The sequence below is a fragment of the Apteryx mantelli genome, unplaced genomic scaffold, assembly GCF_036417845.1.
Source record: "Apteryx mantelli isolate bAptMan1 unplaced genomic scaffold, bAptMan1.hap1 HAP1_SCAFFOLD_20, whole genome shotgun sequence".
NCBI lineage: Eukaryota > Metazoa > Chordata > Aves > Apterygiformes > Apterygidae > Apteryx > Apteryx mantelli.
In genome coordinates this window covers 10,518,354-10,540,991 of record NW_027118553.1, presented here as the reverse complement: position 1 = coordinate 10,540,991, position 22,638 = coordinate 10,518,354, and the positions used below count along the sequence as shown (strand labels likewise).

The 22,638-nt window shown below is 53.1% G+C and overlaps 1 protein-coding gene and 1 pseudogene across 1 annotated transcript; both read left to right on the top strand.

Annotated features, from left to right (window-relative positions):
* The first annotated feature begins 10,749 nt into the window (after positions 1-10,749).
* Positions 10,750-11,682, top strand: LOC136996085 (olfactory receptor 14I1-like). Its single transcript, XM_067317081.1, has one exon. The coding sequence runs from the start codon at positions 10,750-10,752 to the stop codon at positions 11,680-11,682; it is 933 nt and encodes a 310-aa protein (XP_067173182.1).
* An 8,038-nt stretch (positions 11,683-19,720) lies between these two features.
* LOC136996086 (olfactory receptor 14A16-like) lies at positions 19,721-20,626 on the top strand (annotated as a pseudogene).
* Positions 20,627-22,638: the final 2,012 nt, after the last annotated feature.

Sequence of the window (22,638 nt, the reverse complement as noted above, 5' to 3'; positions counted from 1 at the left end):
ACAGCCCCAGGCAGAGCAGTGCCAGGAGGATCCCACCAGGCCTCTTCTTCCAGCACTTCCTCAAGCAACATGCTTTGGAGGAACAGGAATGGCCAGGTCCCATCTGTGCCTATCCAGTCGGCTGCAGGCAGCACCCTGGGGACTTGGTTTAGTTCAATACAAAGAAATTCTGTGTGTAGCAACAGGGCTGGCAGTCACTGGTGCCTTCCCCACCACTCCAGAGCTGAGACTGCTTCCCAGGGCTGAGGAGCTAAAAAGGAAGCTTTAGGTGCACAGAGAAAGGTATGGAAATACTGCAGGTCTCATTCAGGACAGATGTTATGGGATCTGCTTCTGAGGGTGTTTCAAGGGTGGCTGTGATGTGACTCAGGTCCCTTGTGAGCCATACATTGGAGGCATCCTGTAGTCTTTAGCCACCCAGGACTTGAAGGTCCCAGGCTGAAATCTTTGCCTGAGTGCCCAGCAACTCCCCCTTGGCTGGAAGGAGTCTCTCAAATCCTGCTGCCCTCCATCCCACAAGAGGTGTCAGGAAAAAACCCTCCTTCCACTAGGTACTGCTGGTCATGGAAGAAACAGCCTTGCCAGAGAGGGGGTAAATCCACCCGTATTTGGAGATGTTTACTGGCGGGACACCTGGCCTGAATTCTCCCTCTTTTGATTCATTTCTGCTTTCTTTCTCCATCTCTCCCACAGACATTTATCTTACTCTGTGAGATGTTTCATGAGCCCATGGCATGAGCAGAGGAGGCCGTATGAAGCCCCATTGCTTGGGGCCTGGGTTTCTTGGCACCTCAGGAGGGTCACTGTCACTTGGTTTATCCAGGCCTTTGCTGTGAGGTCTCGTACACACATTTCCTTTCTCAGTGGGCTCTCCAGGCTGCCCAGATTATCAGCGTGGCCTTGCCCTGGACTCAGCTCTTTCTCCACAGTCCTGATCTATTCTGCAAGGGGAAAAATAGAGTTCAGAGTAGACTGAGGTGCGACCAGAGGAAGTATCACTGAAGATCAGGAAAAGCATCAGTTTATAGCCACTCTCAGGACATTCAGTTCTAATCTTTTCTCTTTCAGACCAAACTCAGGCTGCATCTTGCAGCCACTGAAGCCAAAGAAAAGCCAACGCCCCCCACATTGGTGTGCTTGAGCATGAGTCCTAATGCTTTAGTTAAAAAGTTAGACTAGCAAAAACATGTTCTACCCCTGCATAATCCTATTCTTGGCCATGCTATTAGAGGTAGAGTAAATCAGAAGTCCCCCTGGAGCTCTCCCCCGTGAGCAAGTCTGGGCACATCTGGCTCCAGCCACTTGGCCACTGGCAGAAATGCCATTTTGTGGGGGTTGTTTTAAAATGTCTGCAGTACCTGGGTTGATCATACCGCTGTCTCCAACGTGGGTAGTCTGCCAGTTCTGCCTTTTCTTTATTTTGCTCCTTTTTGGTTGAGGCTGCCAGGATATTTCCAGTGTCCCACTGCTCGCCCTGCTGCCCTGCATTCTTGGTAATACAACACAGAATAACGGTGGCCATCTTTGCTACAAGAGCACCCTGCTGCTTTCTTGCCAACTGATGCCCACCACAACCCCCAGGTCCTTCCCCAGATCCTCTTTCTTGTCCTTCTTGAAGATGGATGTCATGTTTGGGATGGAAGTCGGGAGGGCTGGGGACTGGGCATTGCCTGTGGGGCTGTGTCAGCTCCTGCTGCACCGCTGCTCCCTGTGGTATGAGGAGAGGGGACGGGAGATGGGGCAGCACAGGGGTGGCAGCAGGTCAGCAGGGCAGGGACAGGGGACAGTGGGGGCTGCAGCAAGGGGTCATGGCCAGTGTTTCTGCAGTGCAGTTGCTCTCGTGTTCATCTCACATGCAAAAGTCCTGCACTGACCCCAGGCAGGAACAGGCCATTTCCCAGGTGCCCATTCCACCCTCCCAGCAGGACGGGGACAAACGAGGAGGGCGCTCTGCCATATCCCTGCTCTCCGGAGAGCATTGCCCCAGGTCAGTGTGTCTGTGCATCCGTGCTGGCCTGCTCGGACATTCCTGGACCCTCCCCTGTGATCCCCATGGGGCCCTGAGCTGGCAGCGCTGCACTGCAGAGCGAGTGGCTGTGGGGCAATGGGGCCACGGGGTGACTCCACGATGGCTGTTGTGGTCAGGGTGGGAATTAGACCCAGCTGGACAGGCATCATTACACCTGACAACCCCCTACCAAGGGGTCTGTGGCCATGGACGATGCTCTGAGCAATCACAGGGCATTTCAAATGCTCAGGCTGTGTTCAGGGATGTCCCTAGAGCCAGCCCATGGTTTTTCATTGAAGGTGACATGAACCACTCTCCAGGCTCCCTTCCTGTGCCTGCAGGGTCCACACTGCCTCTCGTAGGATTGCAGAGCTCTCACTAGCCTGGACATTCAGTGGTTTAGCCCTTACCTTTGGGTGACTCCACTTCATTCTGTGAAGCTCCATTCACTGTCCACCCTGAGGCACATGGTGCCCTTGGAGATGCCCTGTGCTCTCCTGGGGGAATCCACACTCCCTTTGAGAAGGACGGGCATCAGTCTCCAGCCCTGTCATATGGGAGATACCTCTTGACCATTCACCACCTCCAGGAGCACTGGGCACCCACAAGTGACAACTGAATCCAGCCTTCCTTCCCTGAAAAATCACCCCTTGAGTTCATTGTCTTGAGCCCAAGGAGACCCTCTGAAAAGCAACAGGCCCTTTCAGGGTGAAAGTCCTTGAGCACATTTTTGACTCCAGCTTTGGAAGAAGAGCCCAACCTTCAAGCACTGAACTGAGGAAACCCTCTTTTATTAAAGAGACCACGTCTGCCACAGTGATAGACAAATTCCCAGAAGGCCTCTGGTTCAGAGAGACTGGGTTTCTGCTCCTAGAGAAGTGGAAGGAATTCAGACCTTTGTGGACTACCATGATTATCACAGGGAGAATGCCCAAAGCACAAGAGTTGTCTGAGAGAAACAAGAAACCCCTTGTGAAGAGGGATGGGCAGGTTATTTCTGCTGAACTAGTACCAGCTGAATCAGTTTCTTCAGCGCATCTTTGAGCTCCTTGTTCCTCATGCTGTAGATGAGGGGGTTCACTGCTGGAGGCACAACTGAGTACAGAACAGTCAACACCAGATCCAGAGCTGGTGAGGAGATGGAGGGGGGCTTCAGGCAGGCAAAGATGCCAGTGCTGAGAAACAGGGAGACCATGGCCAGGTGAGGTAGGCACATGGAAAAGGCTTTGTGTCGTCCCTGCTCAGACGGGATCCTCAGCACAGCAGTGAAGATCTGCACGTAGGACAGCACAATGAAAACAAAACACCCAAAGAATAAACAGGCACTAACCACAGTAGCCCCAACTTCCCTGAGGTAGGAATCTGAGCAGGAGAGCTTGAGGATCTGGGGGAACTTCACAGAAGAACTGGTCCACCACATTGCCTTAGCAGAGTGGAATTGAAAATGTATTAGCCGAGTGCAGGAGAGCATTGAGAAAACCACTGGCCCAGGCAGCTGCTGCCATTTTGACACAAGCTCTGATGTCCATGAGGGTCTCGTAGTGCAGGGGCCTGCAGATGGCAACAAAGCGGTCATAGGCCATGAGTGTGAGAACAGAATACTCAGCTGACATGAAAAAGGCAAATAAAAATATCTGGGCAGTACATCCTGAGTATGAAATGGACCTCGTGTTCCTCAGGGAATTGGCTATGGATTTAGGGACAGTGGTGGAGATGGTGCCAAGGTCGAGGAGGGAGAGGTTGAGGAGGAAGAAGTACATGGGGGTGTGGAAGTGGTGGTTGCAGGCTACAGCTGTGATGATGAGGCCGTTGCCCATGAGGGCAGCCAGGTAGATGCCCAGGAAGAGCGAGAAGTGCAAGAGCTGCAGATCCCATGTGTCTGCAAACGCCAGGAGGAGGAACTCGTTGAGGGAGCTGCCGTTGGACATTTCGCTCTCTCCAGGCATGGGGGACTGTCCAAAGAAGAAAAGACATTGAGAGGTTAGAAGAGACTTTTCAAGTAAAAAATCCCCCAAATGTTCCAGTTCTCATGCAACCCCCCCACTTTGCCTCTGTCTTTACGGAGAGGATCTGTGCGCAGCTCCCTTCTTTGAGCTCCACTTTGCACTGGCGGAGTGTTTTATGAGGAGCAGGGACTTCTGCCCATGAGCTCCACAGGAGTCAGTCCGGCTGTATAGTGCTGGGATACGTGAGAATGGGGGTCACTAGCTCTGACAGTCACAGTTCCTGTCAGGTGAAATCCACTGGGCCTGTGGAAGGGCTTTTCAGCATCTGCACCACCACTTCTAAAGAATGAGGGTTGAGGAACAGAGTTTGGGGGATTTTTTAAAAGTGTTTATTTTCCTTGAGATGCCCCTGTCACCCCTGCGGAGTGATCCTCAAAGGCAGCAATTCTCAGCATTTCTACTGTGAATCCTGAGAAAAATGGATTCCCTGTCCCTTGGTGCAGAGTGAGGACAGCTTGTCTGTCTATTAGCCTTCTTCCCAGCTGTCCCTTGCTCGCACCTCTTGGAGCTGGGGGATGATCACTCTCATATGTTGCCCTAAAAAGAAACCAGCCCCTGCTGAGAGCAGACGAGTCCAGTTTCAAAACCACAGATCTCCAACCATCTCTCCCTTTCTCAGGGCATCAGAGCGAGGTCTCCACACTCCCCTTCTAGGCAAGGACACACAGGGCATTTTTCAGCTGCAATATGCAGTTTCCCACCACCATTTCCATACTCTCAGCATCTCTGCAGATTCTTCACGGGTCTCTTGGACATCACAGAGATGCTATGAGGCAGCGGTGCCCTTCTGGAGGGCCGCTCAAAGTCTGGCAGGACACCACAGGGAAATGGTCGAAGGACCGTTAGGACTGGAAATGGGCTCTCCTTAAGGGAGAGTCAGCTCAATTCCCAACCCCACAAACAGCATTTCTTGGAGCCACACAGGTTAGAAAGGGGCTGGGAAAATCTCATTCCCATGAAGACCCCTCTGTTGCACAACTTGCAGTGTCGGTGTCTGAACTGCAGCTGAAAACCCTGAACACCAGGGAGCCAGAGAGAACAGGAGCATCATGGAGAGGAGGGGAAACAAGGAGCAACACCATGATCCTGACAGACAGGCACTCGGGAAAGCCCTCACCTTACCCAGCTGGGCAGGCTGCCTCACAGACGGCGTCATTTGCAAGGCAGTCACTCTCAGCCCCTTTGTTTGGCAGCATGAACTGGGCCCATAGCAGGAGAGAGACCCCTCTCCTCTGCTGGAGGTCTGGCTGCAGAGGAGGCGGCTCATGCCCTGGACCCTGTGGCTTTCAGGGCAGAGGCTCTGCTGGGTGGGAGAGGAGACACAGGAGGAGCTTGCTCAGAGGAAGGTGTCTGCATTGCAGGGACCGACCATGACTTGCCCAAATCCATCAGCCCATGATTTTTCTGTTAGCAATTCCCTCTCCTTCCCTGCCCACTTTTCCTACCTGGAGCTGTCCCTGCTACCTGCAGCTTTCTCTGTCCCAACATCGTTTCCCTGTCAGTGCTCACAGACCCTGCCTCACCCTCTGTGTGTTCAGTTCTGCCCTACAGAAGCCTTCCAGGACTGAGACCTGGGCAGGGGCAGCTCTGTGCTTGCAGGTCCTAAGCAGCAGGTCACATAAACCCTGAGCAAGACATGAAGGTGATGCTGGTGTTGCTGTAGGTGGAGGTGGGGTTGAAGGGGTTTGCTGAGCTTTCTCACAGACCTATTGAGCTCTGAGAGTGAAGGTTTGTGAGTCCCAGTCCCTTGACAAACCAGCAAACTCTTTCCTTTTTCCTCCCTGCCCAAATTAGGGAACTGAAAGCCCTGCAAGGAAAACTCCTTCCCTTTCAAGTACCCTTTTTTCACCTTCCTCTGTGGTGCAAGGACACGGCTCTGAATCACAGCCCTGGGCAGACCTGTGTGCATGTCCCAGCTTCACAGCCCTGCAGCTGTCCTTGGGAGAAGGTAGCAGCATGCTCTGTCCCTGTGACGGTGCAGCAGAGAATCCCTGCTCTGAAGCATCTCCTCCTCCCCAACACTGGAGAAGCTGGGAGAGCAATCCGTAGAAAACATATGAGTGATGGGAGGGAAGAGGTTGAGAAGAGCCCTCCAGGAAGCTCAGTAGCATTGTCCTCCAGCCAGAGACTTACCGTGTTCAGGGCTGTGAAGATTTCTCCCACAATGAACTGTCAGCCATCCTCCCGCTCCACACTGCCTTTCACTTCTCTCTGCATGTCTCATTTCATGTCAACAGCAGCAGGCAGTGCCCAGAGCCCTGCTGCTCTTTGCAAAGGAGCTGCTCCTGCACACAACCGTTTCTCAGCAGTACTGTCAGGTTGCCATGAGCTCCTACCATCCCAGGAACCTGGCCCCGCTCAGCAATAGTGGCCCAGCTGAAGCCCTGAATTGCTCTGTCCCTTGTGCTGCCTCCTCCTGGGAAATGTTCACTGAGGTAAACCAAAATAATCACCTTTGGTCCCTCTCTAAACAATGCAGAGACCAGTTACAGCATTGTCACTTGTTTCATCGGAGGATGGTTATCTACGAGAGGTGGAAATGTCCCACTCTGGAAATCTGTATTCCCATGTCTTAACTAGGCAGGACACCTAGAAGAGGACAAGAAGGAAAATCATTTTCCCATGATTCAGGTGTTGATTCAGAGGAGTCAGTTTGGGCATCTCATGCCCGTTTAGAAGGCCCTGGGATGCAGCAGGATGTAGATCCCTCCCATGAACTCCACAAATGCATCAGAGGTGGGATTCCCCTTGCTAAAACTGAAGTGAGCACAACACAGGTGTCTGCATGTGAGCTCCTTGTCTAAGTTCCCATTATAATCCCTGGAGATGGAGGATGAGAGTCAGTTACAGAATCACAGAATCACAGAATAGTTGAGGTTGGAAGGGACCTCTGGAGATCATCTACTCCAAACCCCCTGCTCAAGCAGGGTCACCTAAAGCACGTTGCAGAGGATCGCATCCAGGCGGGTTTTGAATATCTCCAGAGAAGGAGACTCCACAACCTCTCGGGGCAACCTGTTCCAGTGCTCTGTCACCCTCACAGTGAAAAAGTTTTTCCTCATGTTCAGATGGAAGTGTCTGTGTTTCAGTTTGTGCCCGTTGCCTCGCGTCCTGTCACTGGGCACCACTGAAAAGAGTCTGGCTCCACCCTCTTGACACCCTCCCTTAAGATACTTGTACACGTTGATAAGATCTCCTCTCAGCCTTCTCTTCTCCAAGCTAAACAGGCCCATCTCTCTCAGCCTTTCCTCATAAGAGAGATGCTCCAGTCCCCTAATCATCTTTGTGGCCCTTTGCTGCACTTGCTCCAGTAGTGCCACATCCCTCTTTTACTGGGGAGCCCAGAACTGGACGCACTACTCCAGATGTGGCCTCAGCAGGGCTGAGGAGAGGGGCAGGATCACCTCCCTCGACCTGCTGGCAACACTCTTCCTGATGCAGCCCAGGATACCATTGGCCTTCTTGGCCACAAGGGCACATTGCTGCCTCATGCTTAACTTGGTGTCCACCAGCACTCCCAGGTCTTTCTCAGCAGAGCTGCTTTCCAGCAGGTCAACCCCCAACCTGTCCTGGTGCATGGGCTTATTCCTCCCTAGGTGCAGGACCCTGCACTTGCCTTTGTTGAACTTCATGAGGTTCCTCTCCGCCCACCTCTCCAGCCTGTCCAAGTCTCTCTGAATGGCAGCACAGCCCTCTGGGGTATCAGCCACTCCTCCCAGTTTTGTGTCATCAGCAAACTTGCTGAGGGTGCACTCTGTCCCTTCATCCAGGTCATTGATGAAGAAGTTGAACAAGACTGGACCCAGGACTGACCCCTGGGGGACACCGCTAGCTACAGGCCTCCAACTAGACTCTGTGCCACTGATCACACCTCTCTGAGCTCTGCCATTCAGCCCGTTCTCAAGCCACCTCACTGTCCACTCATCTAACCCACACTTCCTGAGCTTATCTATGAGGATGCTATGGGAGACAGTGTCAAAAGCCTTGCTGAAGTCAAGGGAGACAACATCCACTGCTCTCCCCTCATCTACCCAGCCAGTCATTCCATCAGAGAAGGCTATCAGATTGGTTAGGCATGATTTCCCCTTGGTGAAGCCATGCTGACTACTCCTGATCACCTTCTTTTCCTCCACATGCGTGGAGATGGCTTCCAGGATGAGCTGCTCCATCACCTTTCCAGGGATGGAGGTGAGGCTGACTGGCCTGTAGTTCCCTGGGTCCTCCTTCTTGCCCTTTTTGAAGACTGGGGTGACACTGGCTTTCTTCCAGTCTTCAGGCACCTCTCCTGTTCTCCATGACCTTTCAAAGATGATGGAGAGTGGCTTAGCAATAATGTCCGCCAGCTCCCTCAGCACTCGTGGGTGCATCCCATCGGGGCCCATGGATTTGTGGGTGTCAAGTTTGCTTAAATGATCTCTAACCCACTCCTCCTCCACCAAGGGAAAGTCTTCCTCTCTCCAGACTTTCTCTCTTGCCTCCAGGATCTGGGGTTCCTGAGGGCTGTCCTGAGCAGTAAAGACTGAAGCAAAGAAGGCATTCAGTAGCTCTGCCTTCTCTGCATCCTTCATCACCAGGGCACCCACCCCATTCAGCAAAGGGCCCACATTCTCTCTAGTCTTCCTCTTGCTGCTGATGTATTTGAAGAAGCCCTTCTTGCTGTCCTTGACATCTCTAGCCAGATTTAATTCCAAACAGGCCTTAGCCTTCCTCGTCGCATCCCTGCATACTCTGACAACATTCCTATATTCCTCCCAAGTGGCCTGTCCCCCTTTCCACTTTCTGTAGACTTCCTTCTTCTGGTTGAGTTTTGCCAGGAGCTCCTTGCTCATCCACGCAGGTCTCCTGCCTCCTTTGCTTGACTTCCTACTCATAGGGATGCACCGCTCTTGAGCCTGGAGGAAGCGATGTCAAGGGCCTGGGACTCACAAACCTTCACTCTCAGAGTTCAATAGGTCTGTGAGAAAGGTCAGCAAACCCCTTCAACCCCACCTCCACCTACAGCAACAGCAGCAGCACCTTCATGTCTTGCTCAGGGTTTATGTGACCTGCTGCTTAGGACCTGCAAGCACAGAGCTGCCCCTGCCCAGGTCTCAGTCCTGGAAGGCTTCTGTAGGGCAGAACTGAACACACAGAGGGTGAGGCAGGGTCTGTGAGCACTGACAGGGAAACGATGTTGGGACAGAGAAAGCTGCAGGTAGCAGGGACAGCTCCAGGTAGGAAAAGTGGGCAGGGAAGGAGAGGGAATTGCTAACAGAAAAATCATGGGCTGATGGATTTGGGCAAGTCATGGTCGGTCCCTGCAATGCAGACACCTTCCTCTGAGCAAGCTCCTCCTGTGTCTCCTCTCCCACCCAGCAGAGCCTCTGCCCTGAAAGCCACAGGGTCCAGGGCATGAGCCGCCTCCTCTGCAGCCAGACCTCCAGCAGAGGAGAGGGGTCTCTCTCCTGCTATGGGCCCAGTTCATGCTGCCAAACAAAGGGGCTGAGAGTGACTGCCTTGCAAATGACGCCGTCTGTGAGGCAGCCTGCCCAGCTGGGTAAGGTGAGGGCTTTCCCGAGTGCCTGTCTGTCAGGATCATGGTGTTGCTCCTTGTTTCCCCTCCTCTCCATGATGCTCCTGTTCTCTCTGGCTCCCTGGTGTTCAGGGTTTTCAGCTGCAGTTCAGACACCGACACTGCAAGTTGTGCAACAGAGGGGTCTTCATGGGAATGAGATTTTCCCAGCCCCCTTCTAACCTGTGCGGCTCCAGGAAATGCTGTTTGTGGGGTTGGGAATTGAGCTGACTCTCCCTTAAGGAGAGCCCATCTTCAGTCCTTAACGTCCTTTGACCATTTCCCTATCATGTCCTGCCAGACTTTGAGCTGCCCTCCAGAAAGGCACTGCTGTCTCATAGCACCTCTGTGATATCTGAGAGACAAATGAAGAAGGTGCTGAGATGCTGAGAGTATGGAGCTGGTGGTGGGAGGCTGTATATGGGCATCCGAAAAGAGCCCTGTGTGTCCTTGGCTAGAAGGGGAGTGCGGAGACCTCCATCTGGTGCCCTGAGAAAGGGAGAGACAGTTGGAGATCTTCGGTTTTGAAACTGGACTTGTCTGCTCTCAGCAGGGGCTGATTTCTTTTTAGGGCAACATATGAGAGTGATCATCCCTCAGCTCCAAGAGGTGCGAGCAAATGACAGCTGGGAACAAGGCTAACAGACAGACAAGCTGTCCTCCCTCTGCACCAAGCGACAGGGAATCCATTTTTCTCAGGATTCACAGTAGAAATGCTGAGAATTGCTGCCTTTGAGGGTCACTCCGCAGGGGTGACAGGGGCATCTCAAAGAAAATAAACACTTTTAAAAAATCCCCCAAACTCTGTTCCTCAACCCTCCTTCTTTAGAAGTGGTGGTGCAGATGCTGAAAAGCCCTTCCACATGCCCAGTGGATTTCACCTGACAGGAACGGTGACTCTCCAAGCTAGTGACCCCCATTCCCATGTATCCCACCACTGTACAGCTGGACTGACTCCTATGGAGCTCATGGGGGAAGTCCCTGCTCCTCAGAGCAGACTCCGCCAGTGCAAAGTGGAGCTCAAAGAAGGGAGCTGCGCACAGATCCACTCTGTAAAAAGAGAGGCAAAGTGGGGGGTTGCATGAGAACTGGAATATTTGGGGGATTTTTCACTTGAAAAGTCTCTTCTAACCTCTCAATGTCTTCTCTTCTTTGGACAGTCCCCCATGCCTGGAGAGAGCGAAATGTCCAACGGCAGCTCCCTCAATGAGTTCCTCCTCCTGGCGTTTGCAGACACATGGGATCTGCAGCTCTTGCACTTCTCGCTCTTCCTGGGCATCTACCTGGCTGCCCTCCTGGGCAATGGCCTTATCATCACGGCCGTAGCCTGCGACCGCCGCCTCCACACCCCTGACTACTTCTTCCTCCTCAACCTCTCCCTCCTTGACCTTGGCTCCATCTCCACCATAGTCCCCAAATCCATAGCCAATTCCCTGTGGAACACCAGGGCCATTTCCTACTTGGGATGTGCTGCACAGCTCTTTTTCTTTGTCTTCTTTATGTGTGCAGAGTATTCTCTTCTCACAGTCATGGCCTACGACCGCTTTGTGGCCATCTGCAAACCCCTGCACTACAGGACCATCATGGGCAGCAGAGCTTGTGTCAAAATGGCAGCAGCTGCCTGGGCCAGTGGTTTTCTGTATTCTTTGTTGCACACTGGGAACACCTTTTCAATACCACTCTGCAAAGGCAACACAGTGGACCAGTTCTTCTGTGAAATCCCCCAGATCCTCAAGCTCTCCTGCTCAGACTCCTACCTCTGGGAAGTTGGCCTTCTTGTGATTGGTTCCTGTTTATTCTTTGGGTGTTTCATTTTCATTGTGCTGTCCTACGTGCAGATCTTCACTGCTGTGCTGAGGATCCCCTCTGAGCAGGGCTGGCACAAAGCCTTTTCCATGTGCCTGCCTCACCTGGCCATGGTCTCCCTGTTTGTCAGCACTGGCCTGTTTGCCTACCTGAAGCCCCCCTCCCTCTCCTCCCCAGCTCTGGATCTGGTGCTGGCTGTTCTGTACTCGATGGTGCCTCCAACACTGAACCCCCTCATCTACAGCATGAGGAACAAGGAGCTCAAGAATGCATTGAGGAAACTGATTCAAACAGTACTATTTCAGCAGTAATGAGCTGCCCATCTCTCTTTACAAGGAGTTCCTAATTTATCTCAAACAACTCCTATGCTTTGGAAATTCTCTGTGTGATAATTATGTTTGTACAGAAGTGTTTGAATTCATCCCACTTCTCCAGAGGTGCAAATCATGTCTGTCTGACTGAGATGCCTGCTGTAAATGTGTCTGTCACTGTGTGAGACATGGCTTCACTCTAATAAAAGGGGATTTCCTCAGTGCAGTGCTTGAAGGTTGGGCTCTCCTTCTAAAGCTGGAGTCAAAAATGTGCTCAAGGACTTTACACCCTGAAAGGGCCTGTTGCTTTTCCAGCACTCTGCATGGGCTCAAGGCCATGAGCTCCTAGGTGATGTGTTAGGGAATGAGGGTGGGTGGGTGCCCAGTGCTCCTGGAGGTGGTGAACGGTCAAGCAGTATCTCCCATCTGACAGGGCTGGAGACTGATTCCTGTCCTTCTCAAAGGGAGTATGGAGCCCCCAGGAGAGCACGGGGCATCTCCAAGGGCACCATGTGCTTAGGGGTGGGCAGTGAATGGAGCTTCACAAAATGAAGTGGAGTCACCCAAAGGTAAAGGGCAAAACTATTGAATGTCCAGGCTAGTGAGAGCTCTACAATCCCATGGGAGGCAGTGTGGATCCTGTGGGGAGGATGGAGGAGGGTCCAGGAATGTCCGGGCAGGCCAGCATTGATGCACCCACCTGGGGAAAGGCCCCTGGGGGAACAAGGACGCACCTAGAGAAGAGGAAAGGAGCAAGTGTGTGCTGGCAAGGATGAGTAAATGAGAAAGAGAAATCTGTTTCTCTGTATGTCAACTAAGGGCAGGCTGCTGTGTGCCGGGGGCAGCAGGAGCTGCTGGAGGAGCTCCAAGGCAGGGACTCTTGTGCTGTCCTGGAGAGACAAGTGGCATCAGGGGCTGCAGGCAGCCTGGAGGTAGGGATTCCCCTGGACACCAGAACAAGCCAAACAGAGTGCCACTGTGCTCTGTGTCCTTGTGCCACTGGGGTCAGTTCCAGCTTGGGGGCTGATGGGATGGCTGACACACACCCCTCTCTGCCCCCTGGAGCTGCTGTGTCTGCCGGGGGGCTGTGGCTTTGGAGTGAGTGCCCAGAGCTCTGCAGCCCCCTGTGGCGGGCACTGCTGGGGGCCACCACCATCCTGGGTTGCTCTGCTGGGTGAGCCAGGGAGAGGTCAGGGGAGGTGGGGAGAGGCAGGGAGGGTCTGGGGTGGTCTGGAAAGGACCCAGGAGAGGAAAACACCAACGTCAGCTCAGCTGTGTGAACGGGCAGGGTGAGGACACACACCGGGGGTTTGTGGTGCAAAGCCAGGTCTCGTGGAGGGGAACCAAGACATGCCAGGTGCAGAAGAGAGGAGGCCTCTCTGTGCCCTTGGCTGCAGGGACCGACCGCGGAGGTGCCCCCGGGCATTCGTCACAGACCAGCCTCTCACATCGACCGTTTCCGGCCCTGGCCGCGCACCCCAGGTGTCTGCATTTTGCTGCATGTCCAGCTCCTTCCTGCTAGGCTCAGTGCCTGTATTGAGGGGAACAGCCAGCGCTGCCTGGCCTCCTTCCCGGTCCAGACCCTGGCAGAATCCAGGGGATGGCTGTGTGCTAACCCCCGTGTGGGACGCGGCTAGGGAAGGGCTGGGGCCGGGAGCTGGGGGAGGCTGGGAAAGGAGGGCTGTGGGTGTATGGGGCATTGAGGGCTGTCATGAGGACCATGCCAGGGGGTCGTTCCCCCATCCCTGGACGCACCCTGCCCTGTGTGATGCCTGCACAGCGGGGCCGTGGTGATGTGTGAAGGTTCAGGGACAGGGCACAGATGGAAGCTGCGATGCTCCTCACCGCTCCACTGCAAAAGAGAAACTCCCAGGAGAGCTCTCCCAGCCCTGCCCCATGAGCTCTTGTCCCTGCTCCAGCCAGGCCAGAGCAGAGGCCGAGGACCAAGAGGTCCCTCAGGCAAAACGGGGACCAGCCTTGTGGAGCTGGCCCTGAGCACCTCAGGACAGGCAGAGTGCCCTCATCCTATGTCCCCGTCCTGCTGGAAGGGTGCCACAGGCACCATAGAAATGGCCTATTTCTGTCTGGGGTCAGTGCAGGACTTCTCCATGTGAGATGAATGCGACAGCTGCTGCCCTGTAGAAATACCGGCCAGGGCCCCTTGCTGAAGTCCCCACTGTTCCCTGCCCCTGCCCTGCTGACCTGCCGCCACCCCCTGTGCTGCCCCATCTCCTATCCCCTCTCCCCACATCGCAGGGACCAGCGATGCAGCAGGACCTGGCACAGCCCTGCAGCCGCTGCCTGGCCCGCGGCCCTCCCCAGCTCCTCCTCAAACATGACATCCATCTTCAAGAAGGACAAGAAAGAGGATCTGGGGAAGGACCTGGGCAGTCATGGTGGATATCAAGTTGACAAGAAGTCAGCAAGGTGCTCTTGTAGCAAAGATGGCCACCGTTACCCTGGCTTGTATTAGCAAGAATGCAGGCAGCAGGGCAAGTGCAGTGGGACACTGGAAAAATCCTTGGCAGCCTCGACCAAAAAGGAGCAAAATAAAGAAAAGGCAGAACTGGCAGACTACCCACGCTGGAGACAGCGGTATGATCAACCCAGGTACTGCAGACATTTTAAAACAACCCCCACAAAATGGCATTTCTGCCAGTGGCCAAGTGGCTGGAGCCAGATGTGCCCAGACTTGCTCACGGGGGAGAGCTCCAGGGGGACTTCTGATTTACTCTACCTCTAATAGCATGGCCAAGAATAGGATTATGCAGGGGTAGAACATGTTTTTGCTAGTCTAACTTTTTAATTAAAGCATTAGGGCTCATGCTCAAGCACACCAATGTGGGGGGCATTGGCTTTTCATTGCCTTCTGTGGCTGCAGGATGAAGCCTGCATTTGGTCTGAAAGAGAAAAGATTGGGACTGAATGTCCTGAGAGTGGCTATAAACTGATGCTTTCCCTGCTCTTCAGTGATACTTCCTCTGGTCACACCTCAGTCTACCCTGAACTCTATTTTTCCCCTTGCATAATAGATCAGGACTGTGGAGATAGAGCTGAGTCCAGGGCAAGGCCACGTTGATAATGTGGGCAGCCCGGGGAGCCCCCTGAGAAAGGAAATGTGTGTACGAGACCTCACAGCAAAGGCCTGGATAAACCAAGTGACAGTGACACTCCTGAGGTGCCAAGAATCCCAAGCCCTGAGCCACGGGGCTTCATACGGCTTCCTCTGCTCATGGCATGGGTTTGTGACACGCCTCACAGTCAGAGAGATGGAGGAAGAAAGTAGAAAGGAATCAAAAGAGGGAGAATTCAGGCCTGGAGTCCCACCAGTAAACATCTCCAAAAACGGGTGGATTTACTCCCTCTCTGGCAGTACCTGGGGGAAGGGGGGGTTTTTTCCTTACACCGCTTGTGGGATGGAGGGCAGCAGGATTTGGGAGACCCCTTCCAGCCAAAGGGTATTTTCTGAGCACTCAGGCAAAGATTTCAGCCTGGGACCTTCAAGTCCTGGGTGGCTGAAGACTATGAGATGCCTCCAATGTGTGGCTCACAAGGGACCTGAGTCACATCACAGCCACCACTGAAGCACCCTCAGAAGCAGATCCCATAACATCTTGCCTGAATGAGACCTTCAGTATTTCCCTACCTTTCTCTGTGCACCTAAAACTTCCTTTTTAGCTCCTCAGCCCTGGGGAGCAGTCTCAGCTCCTGGAGTGCTGGGGAAGGCACCAGTGACTGCCAGCCCTGCCACTACAACCAAATTTTCATCGTATTGAACTAAACCAAGTCCCCAGGGTGCTCTCTGCAGCCGACTGGATGGGCACAGATGGGACCTGGCCCTTCCTGTTCCTCCAAAGCATGTTGCTTGAGGAAGTGCTGGAAGAAGAGGCCTGGTGGGATCCTCATGGCACTGCACTGCCTGGGGCTGTGATAACGCCTTGCAGTTCCTAGACCAGGCGCTTGTGGACAAGCAGGCAGCAGTGCTTATGGGAGTCCATCAGGAGCATGCCCTCAGGAAGAGCAGGGAGACCTCAGGCTCTTGTCAGGCTGTAGGAGAGCAGCTGGTCACTCAGAGGACTGGGTGGAGGAGGGACAGGTCTCATGGCTCATGAGGTGAAGGTGCTGATGGGTGACTGTGGCCAGGGCACTGCTACCTCCTCGGCCCTCTCCCAGCTCCTGGGAAGCCACTGCAGAAGCAAGTCAGTCCTGGTGCACAACCTTCCCCACGTTCCTGGGAGCCAATGACAGGGTCACTTCTGTGTGAGAACATGACCAGGAGCAGGGCCATGGTGGGGGTTTGTGCTTGTCAGGTCACTTCTGCCTGAGTGCTGATAGGCCAGCAGCAGGTATATGAGTGGGGTAGGTGCTTTTGAGATCCCTTCTGCCTGAGTGCTGATAGGCCAGCAGCAGGCACATGGCTTCAATTCTGGTTGTAAGGTCATTATTCCTCTGGAGCTGACAGGCCAACAGGAGGCTCTTGGCTCATGTAGGTTCTTGTGATGCCACCAGAGTCTCTGGTGGTGATAGGCCAGAGACAGGCACATGGCTGGTATGTTCATTGTGAGGTATCTGCTGCCTGAGTACCTGATAGGCCAAAAGTGGGGACAAGCCTCTGATGCTGACTGTGGGGTCACTTCCTTCTCCATAAATTATGTGTCATCAGCAGGCTCTCGGTTGCTGTAGGTTCAGGTAAAGTCACCTCTGTCTCTGCTGCTGATAGGCCAGAATCGCGTTTATGGCTTCAGTGCAGATTGTGAGGTCCTTTCTGCCTGAGTCCCAGATAGGCCAGCAGCAGTTTCTATTTCTATGTCATTGCATAAAGTGTCTGCACTGAACTACAACAGCTGTTTGTAACATTGGGATCTTCATCTGTCCCAGGTTCAAAGTGAGTGAGGGGCTTTGTCTAGTTGTAGCGGGCATCTAGTGTCCTTTCAGCTGGCAAAGGAAATATCCTACTTGGCCCCCACCTGATGCTCCAGAAGGATATGGGTCTCACAGTCACTCCATCAGAGCAAGCAGACACTGGCACATGCCTGGGACCACCTCTGTCTCTTCAACTGTCCCCAGGTGTTTATGTGTGAGTAACAAGCTCCCCATCCTCCATCTCCAGGGATTACAATGGGAGCTTAGACAACGAGCTCACATGCAGACACCTATGTTGTGCTCACTTCAATTTTGGCAAGGGGAATCCCAACTCTGGTGTGTTTGTGGAGTTCATGGGAGGGATCTGCATCCCACTGCATCCCAGGGGCTGTCAGGGGCTTCAAAACGGGCATGAGATGCCCAGATTGACTCATCTGAATCAACACCTGAACCATGTGTCAATGAGCTTCCTTCTTGTCCTCTTCTAGGTGTCCTGCCTAGTTAAGACATGGGAATATGGCTTTCCAGGGTGGGACATTTCCACCTCTTGTAGATAACCATCCTCCGATGAAACAAGTGACAGTGCTGTAACTGGTCTCTCTGCATTGTTTAGAGAGGGACCAAAGGTGATTATTTTGGTTTACCTCAGTGAACATTTCCCAGGAGGAGGCAGCACAAGGGACAGAGAAATTCATGCCTTCAGCTGGCCCACTATTGCCGAGCAGGGCCAGGCTCCTGGGATGGTAGGAGCTCATGGCTACCTGACAGCACTGCCCAGAGACAGCTGTGTGCAGGAGCAGCTCCTCTGCAAAGAGCAGCAGGGCTCCGGGCACTGCCTGCTGCTGCTGACATGAGATGAGACATGACAGAGAGAAGTGAAAGGCAGTGTGGAGTGGGAGGATGGCTGACAGTTCATTGTGGGAGAAATCTTCACAGCCCTGAACACGGTAAGTCTTTGGCTGGAGGTCAATGCTACTAAGGTTCCTGGAGGGCTCATCTTAACCTATTCCCTCCCATCACTCATATGTTTTCTACGGATCGCTCTCCCAGCTTCTCCAGTGTTGGGGAGGAGGAGATGCTTCAGAGCAGGGATTCCCTGCCACACCATCACAGGGACAGGGCATGCTGCTACCTTCTCCCAAGGACAGCTGCAGGGCTGTGAAGCTGGGACGTGCACACAGGTCTGCCCAGGGCTGTGATTCAGAGCCGTATCCTTGCAGCACAGAGGAAGGTGAAAAAAGGGTACTTGAAAGGGAAGGAGCTTTCCTTGCAGGGCTTTCAGTTTCCTAATTTGGGCAAGGAGGAAAAAGGAAAGAGTTTGCTGGTTTGTCAAGGGACTGGGACTCACAAACCTTCACTCTCAGAGCTCAATAGGTCTGTGAGAAAGCTCAGCAAACCCCTTCAACCCCACCTCCACCTACAGCAACACCAGTATCACCTTCATGACTTGCTCAGGGTTTATGTGACCTGCTCCTTAGGACCTACAAGCACAGAGATGCCCCTGCCCAGGTCTCAGTCCCAGAAGGTTTCTGCAGGGCAGAAGTGAGCACACAGAGGGTGGGGCAGGGTCTGTGAGCGCCGACAGGGAAACGATGTTGGGACAGAGAAAGCTCCAGGCAGCAGGGACAGCTCCAGGTAGGAAAACTGGGCAGGGAAGAAGAGGGAATTGCTAACAGAAAAATCGTGGGAAGATGGATTTGGGCAAGTCATGGTCGGTCCCTGCAATGAAGACACCTTCCTCTCAGCAATCTCCCCCTGTGTCTCCTCTGTGACCCAGCAGAGCCTCTGCCCTGACAGCCACGGGGTCCAGGGCATGAGCTGCCTCCTCTGCAGCCAGACCTCCAGCAGAGGAGAGGGGCCTCTCTCCTGCCTCGGGCCCAGTTTGCACTACCCGACAAAGAGGCTGAGAGCAACTACCCTGCAAATGTCCCCGTCCGCAAGGAGACATGCCCAGCTGAGTAAGGTGAGGGCTTTCCAGAATGCCCATCTGTCTCTCTCTCCTTGCCTCACTTGGCAGCAGGATCATGGTGTTGCTCCTTGTTTCCCCTCCTGTCCTTGCTGCTCCTGTTCTTCTCTCGGGCTCCCTGGGGTTCAGGGTTTTCAGCTGCAGTTCAGACATTGATGATGCAAGTTGTGGAACAGAGGGGTCTGCATGGTGATGAGGTTCCCCCAGGCCCCTTCTAACCTGTGTGGCTCCAGGAAATGCAGTCTGTAGGGTTGGGAATTGAGCTGACTCTCCCTTAAGGAGAGCCCATCTTCAGTCCTAATGGTCCTTTGACTGTTTCCCTGTGGTGTCCTGCCAGGCTGCAAGTGCCCCCCAGAAAGGCACTGCTGTCTCATAGCACCTCTGTGATATCTGAGAGATAAATGAAGAAGGTGCAGAGCTGCTTAGAGTATGGAGCTGGTGGTGGGAGGCTGTATATGGGCATCTGAAAAGAGCCCTGTGTGTCCTTGGCTGGAAGGACAGTGTGGAGAGGCCTCTCGGGTGCCTGGAGAAAGGGTGAGAAATTTGGAGATCTGCACTTTGAAACTGGACTCGTCTGCTCTCAGCAGGGGCTGGTTTCTTTTTAGGGCAACATATGAATGCGATCATACTCCAGCTCAAAGAGATGCAAGCACAGGACAGCTGGGAATGAGACTAATAGTCAGACAAGCTTCCTCACTCTGCAACAAGGGACAGTGAATCCATTTTTCTCAGGATTCACAGCAGAAATGCTGAGAATTGCTGCCTTTGAGGAACACTCCCCAGGGGTGACAGGGGCATCTCAAAGAAAATTAAAAAATCCTCCAAACTCTGTTCCTCAAACCTCATTCTTTAGAATTGGGAGTGAAGACGGGGAAAAGCCCTTCCACAAGGTGAGTGGATTTCACCTGACAGAAATTGAGAATGTCTGAGCTAGTCACTCCCATAGCCCCATTCCCACTACTGTACAGCAGGACTGACTCCTCTGGAGCTCATGGGCAGAGGTCCCTACTCCTCACAGCACACTCAGCCAGAGCAAAGTGAAGCTCAAGCAAGGGAGCTGCACAAAGATCCTCTCAGTAAAGAGAGAGGCAAAGTGGGGGGTTGCATGAGAACTGGAACATTTGGGGATTTTTTTTACTTGAAAAGTCTCTCCTAACTTCTCAATGTCTTTTCTTCTTTCGACGGTCCCCCATGCCCAAAGATAGCAAAATGTCCAACAGCAGCTCCCTCAATGAGTTTCTCCTCCTGGCATTCGCGGACACATGGGAGCTGCAGCTCTTGCACTTCTTGCTCTTTCTGGGCATCTACCTGGCTGCCCTCCTGGGCAACGGCCTCATCATCACAGCTGTAGCCTGCAACCACCACTTCCACACCCCCATGTACTTCTTCCTCCTCAACCTCTCCCTCCTCGACCTTGGCACCATCTCCACCACTGTCCCCAAATCCGTGGCCAATTCCCTCTGGAACGCCAGGGCCATTTCCTACTTGGGCTGTGCTGCCCAGGTCTTCCTATTTTTCTTCTTGTTTGGAGGAGAGTATTCTCTTCTCACTGTCATGTCCTATGACCGCTAAGTTGCCATCTGCAAACCCCTGCACTACGGGACCATCATGGGCAGCAGAGACTGTGTCAAAATGGCAGCAGCTGCCTGGGCCAGTGGTTTTCTCAATGGTCTCCTGCACACTGGGAACACATTTTCAATACCACTCTGCCAAGGCAATGTCGTGGACCAGTTCTTCTGTGAAATCCCCCAGATCCTCAAGCTCTCCTGCTCAGACTCCTACCTCAGGGAAGTTGGGCTTAGTGTGGTTAGTCTTTGTTTAGCCTTTGGGTGTTTTGTTTTCATTGTGCTGTCCTACGTGCAGATCTTCACTGCTGTGCTGAGGATCCCCTCCGAGCAGGGACGACACAAAGCCTTTTCCATGTGCCTCCCTCACCTGGCCGTGGTCTCCCTGTTTATCAGCACTGGCCTGTTTGCCTACCTGAAGCCCCCTTCCCTCTCCTCCCCAGCTCTGGATCTGCTGGTGGCTGTTCTGTACTCAGTGGTGCCTCCAACAGTGAACCCCCTCATCTACAGCATGAGGAACAAGGAGCTCAAAGATGCCCTGAGGAAAGTGATTTCATGGACAGTTTTCAGCAGTGGTAGCATTGCCATTGCTCTCCACAAATGACTCCCATTGTATCCCATACCAGGACTGTGCATTGTTTGTTCACTGTATTGTTATTATTATTATTATTATTATTATTATTATTATTTGTTGTTGTTGTTGTTGTTGTTGTCATGTTGTTGCACAAATGCTTGGGTTCATTCCACCTTTACTGGGGCTGCTCTGTCTCACCTGGTGCCTATATAAAATTGTGTCTGATTAATAATTACTCGGTCAGAGCTGCCTCCCTCACAGTATCTCTGTAATAAAATAGCTTCTACCCAGTGTAGTACCTGAAGGCTGGGCTTTTCTTCTAAAGCTGGTACCAAGAAATTGCACCCCAGAGGGGCCTGCTGCACAGGGTTCACCATGGGTTTAGAGGCACAAAGCTCATAATCATGTTGTGATTTCTTACAGACCAAGGGCTGGATTTAGGACTCACCCATTGGTGTCCAGTGACAGTGGAGATGACCAGTTGTCACTGATGTACATAGCCAGGGCTGTCCCATATGTTAAGGCCCAGTGTCAGATGCCCGTCCTTCTGGAGGGGAATCTGGAGGTGCCAGGAGAGCACAGGGCATCTCCTTGGAGAGCGTGTGCCTGGGGTGAACTTCACAAAGGGAGAGGTCCTCCAAGGTGGAGTCACTTAAAGATAAAGCACTAAACTTAGGTATCTGCAGGCAAAGGAGGACTCTGCAATCCCAGGAGAGGCAGTGAGGAGCCAGTTAGCACCAGGAAGGGAAACTTCAGAGTGACTCATGTCATTGCCAATGAAATATCAGGGGCAGGATCTAGAAGTACAAGTAGACACTACTAGTACCCTTGGAAATGCACCATAGTCCCTCCAAGTACCTGCCACATCTGCAGTCCCTGGAGGGATTAGAGGCCGTGATCCCCATTTGGTTGGATCTGCCTCCTGCCCTGGCCAGCATGGACAGTGCAGATTGACCCTGTGGCCCTGTGGCCCCACAGCCTGCTTACTGTGCAGAACAGCACCATCAGCTCAGGGCCCTGCAGCAGAACAGGGGAGGGGGTGTGGGAATGGCCAATGAGATCAGAGGAGGGATTGGGAGAGGTCAGAAGGAAGTGGAACTGGTCTTGAAAGTGTCTTGGAGAGAAAAATGCCAACTTTTTTTCGAAGACAATGTTCAGAGTGTGGGCACACTGAAGTGAGCTCCCAGTGCAGAGCCAGAACTCCTTGCTGTGCTGTCCGTCCACATGGCCTGGGAAGTGGCTGAAGAAGGACTGATGCTCCCCACCCTCCCACCTCATAGCGCCATCATCCCTCCTGACGGGTGGCACCAAAAGGAAAGCTGGGACCCTTTGTCAGAGCTTGCAGTGAAGGAAGAGAGAAGAATTTGGAAAGCTTCACTTTGAAATGGAACCCCTCCCCTCTCAGTTCCATCTCGTTTCTTTCTTAAAGTAATTTGTGAGTATGATTGTCCTTTAGCTGGGAGAGTTGCGAACGCAGGGCAGAGAGGGGCAAGACTCATGGACAGACCAGATCCCCTGACTCCGTACAAAGTCACCGTGAGCCCTTTTTCCCCTTGCAATGCACAAGTGCTCATGCTGAGAGCAACTGAAATGCCAAAGATTTCTACGCCATCCAAGAAGGCTCCCAGGGTGTGATGGAGGCATCTGAAAACTAAAGAAATACAGAAACAGACCCCTCCCCTGCAGCCCAATTTCTGGAGAAAATCAGTGTTTACATGTTCACAGCCTTTCCACAAGACAGGTGGGTGTAATCTGCTGCAGGATGTGCATCTCAGAGCTAGTCACTTCCCAGTGCCACTACAGTGCCTGGAGAAAGAGGGAAGATGGTAAACTGACATGAGGACAGGGTCCATCTCATTGGGACAGAGGTGTCTGGAAAGGGTTGGGTCAGCCCCTGCCTTCACTGCACTGCTTCTCTCCCTTGGCAGAGTGGGAGCTGCTGTGATTGATCCAGAAACAGACACTTCTGTTGAGGAGGGCAAGATCTG

Bases quoted from the DNA above. Each gene is read 5' to 3' on its own strand.
- LOC136996085 (XM_067317081.1), top strand. From the start codon at position 10,750: ATGTCCAACGGCAGCTCCCTCAATGAGTTCCTCCTCCTGGCGTTTGCA.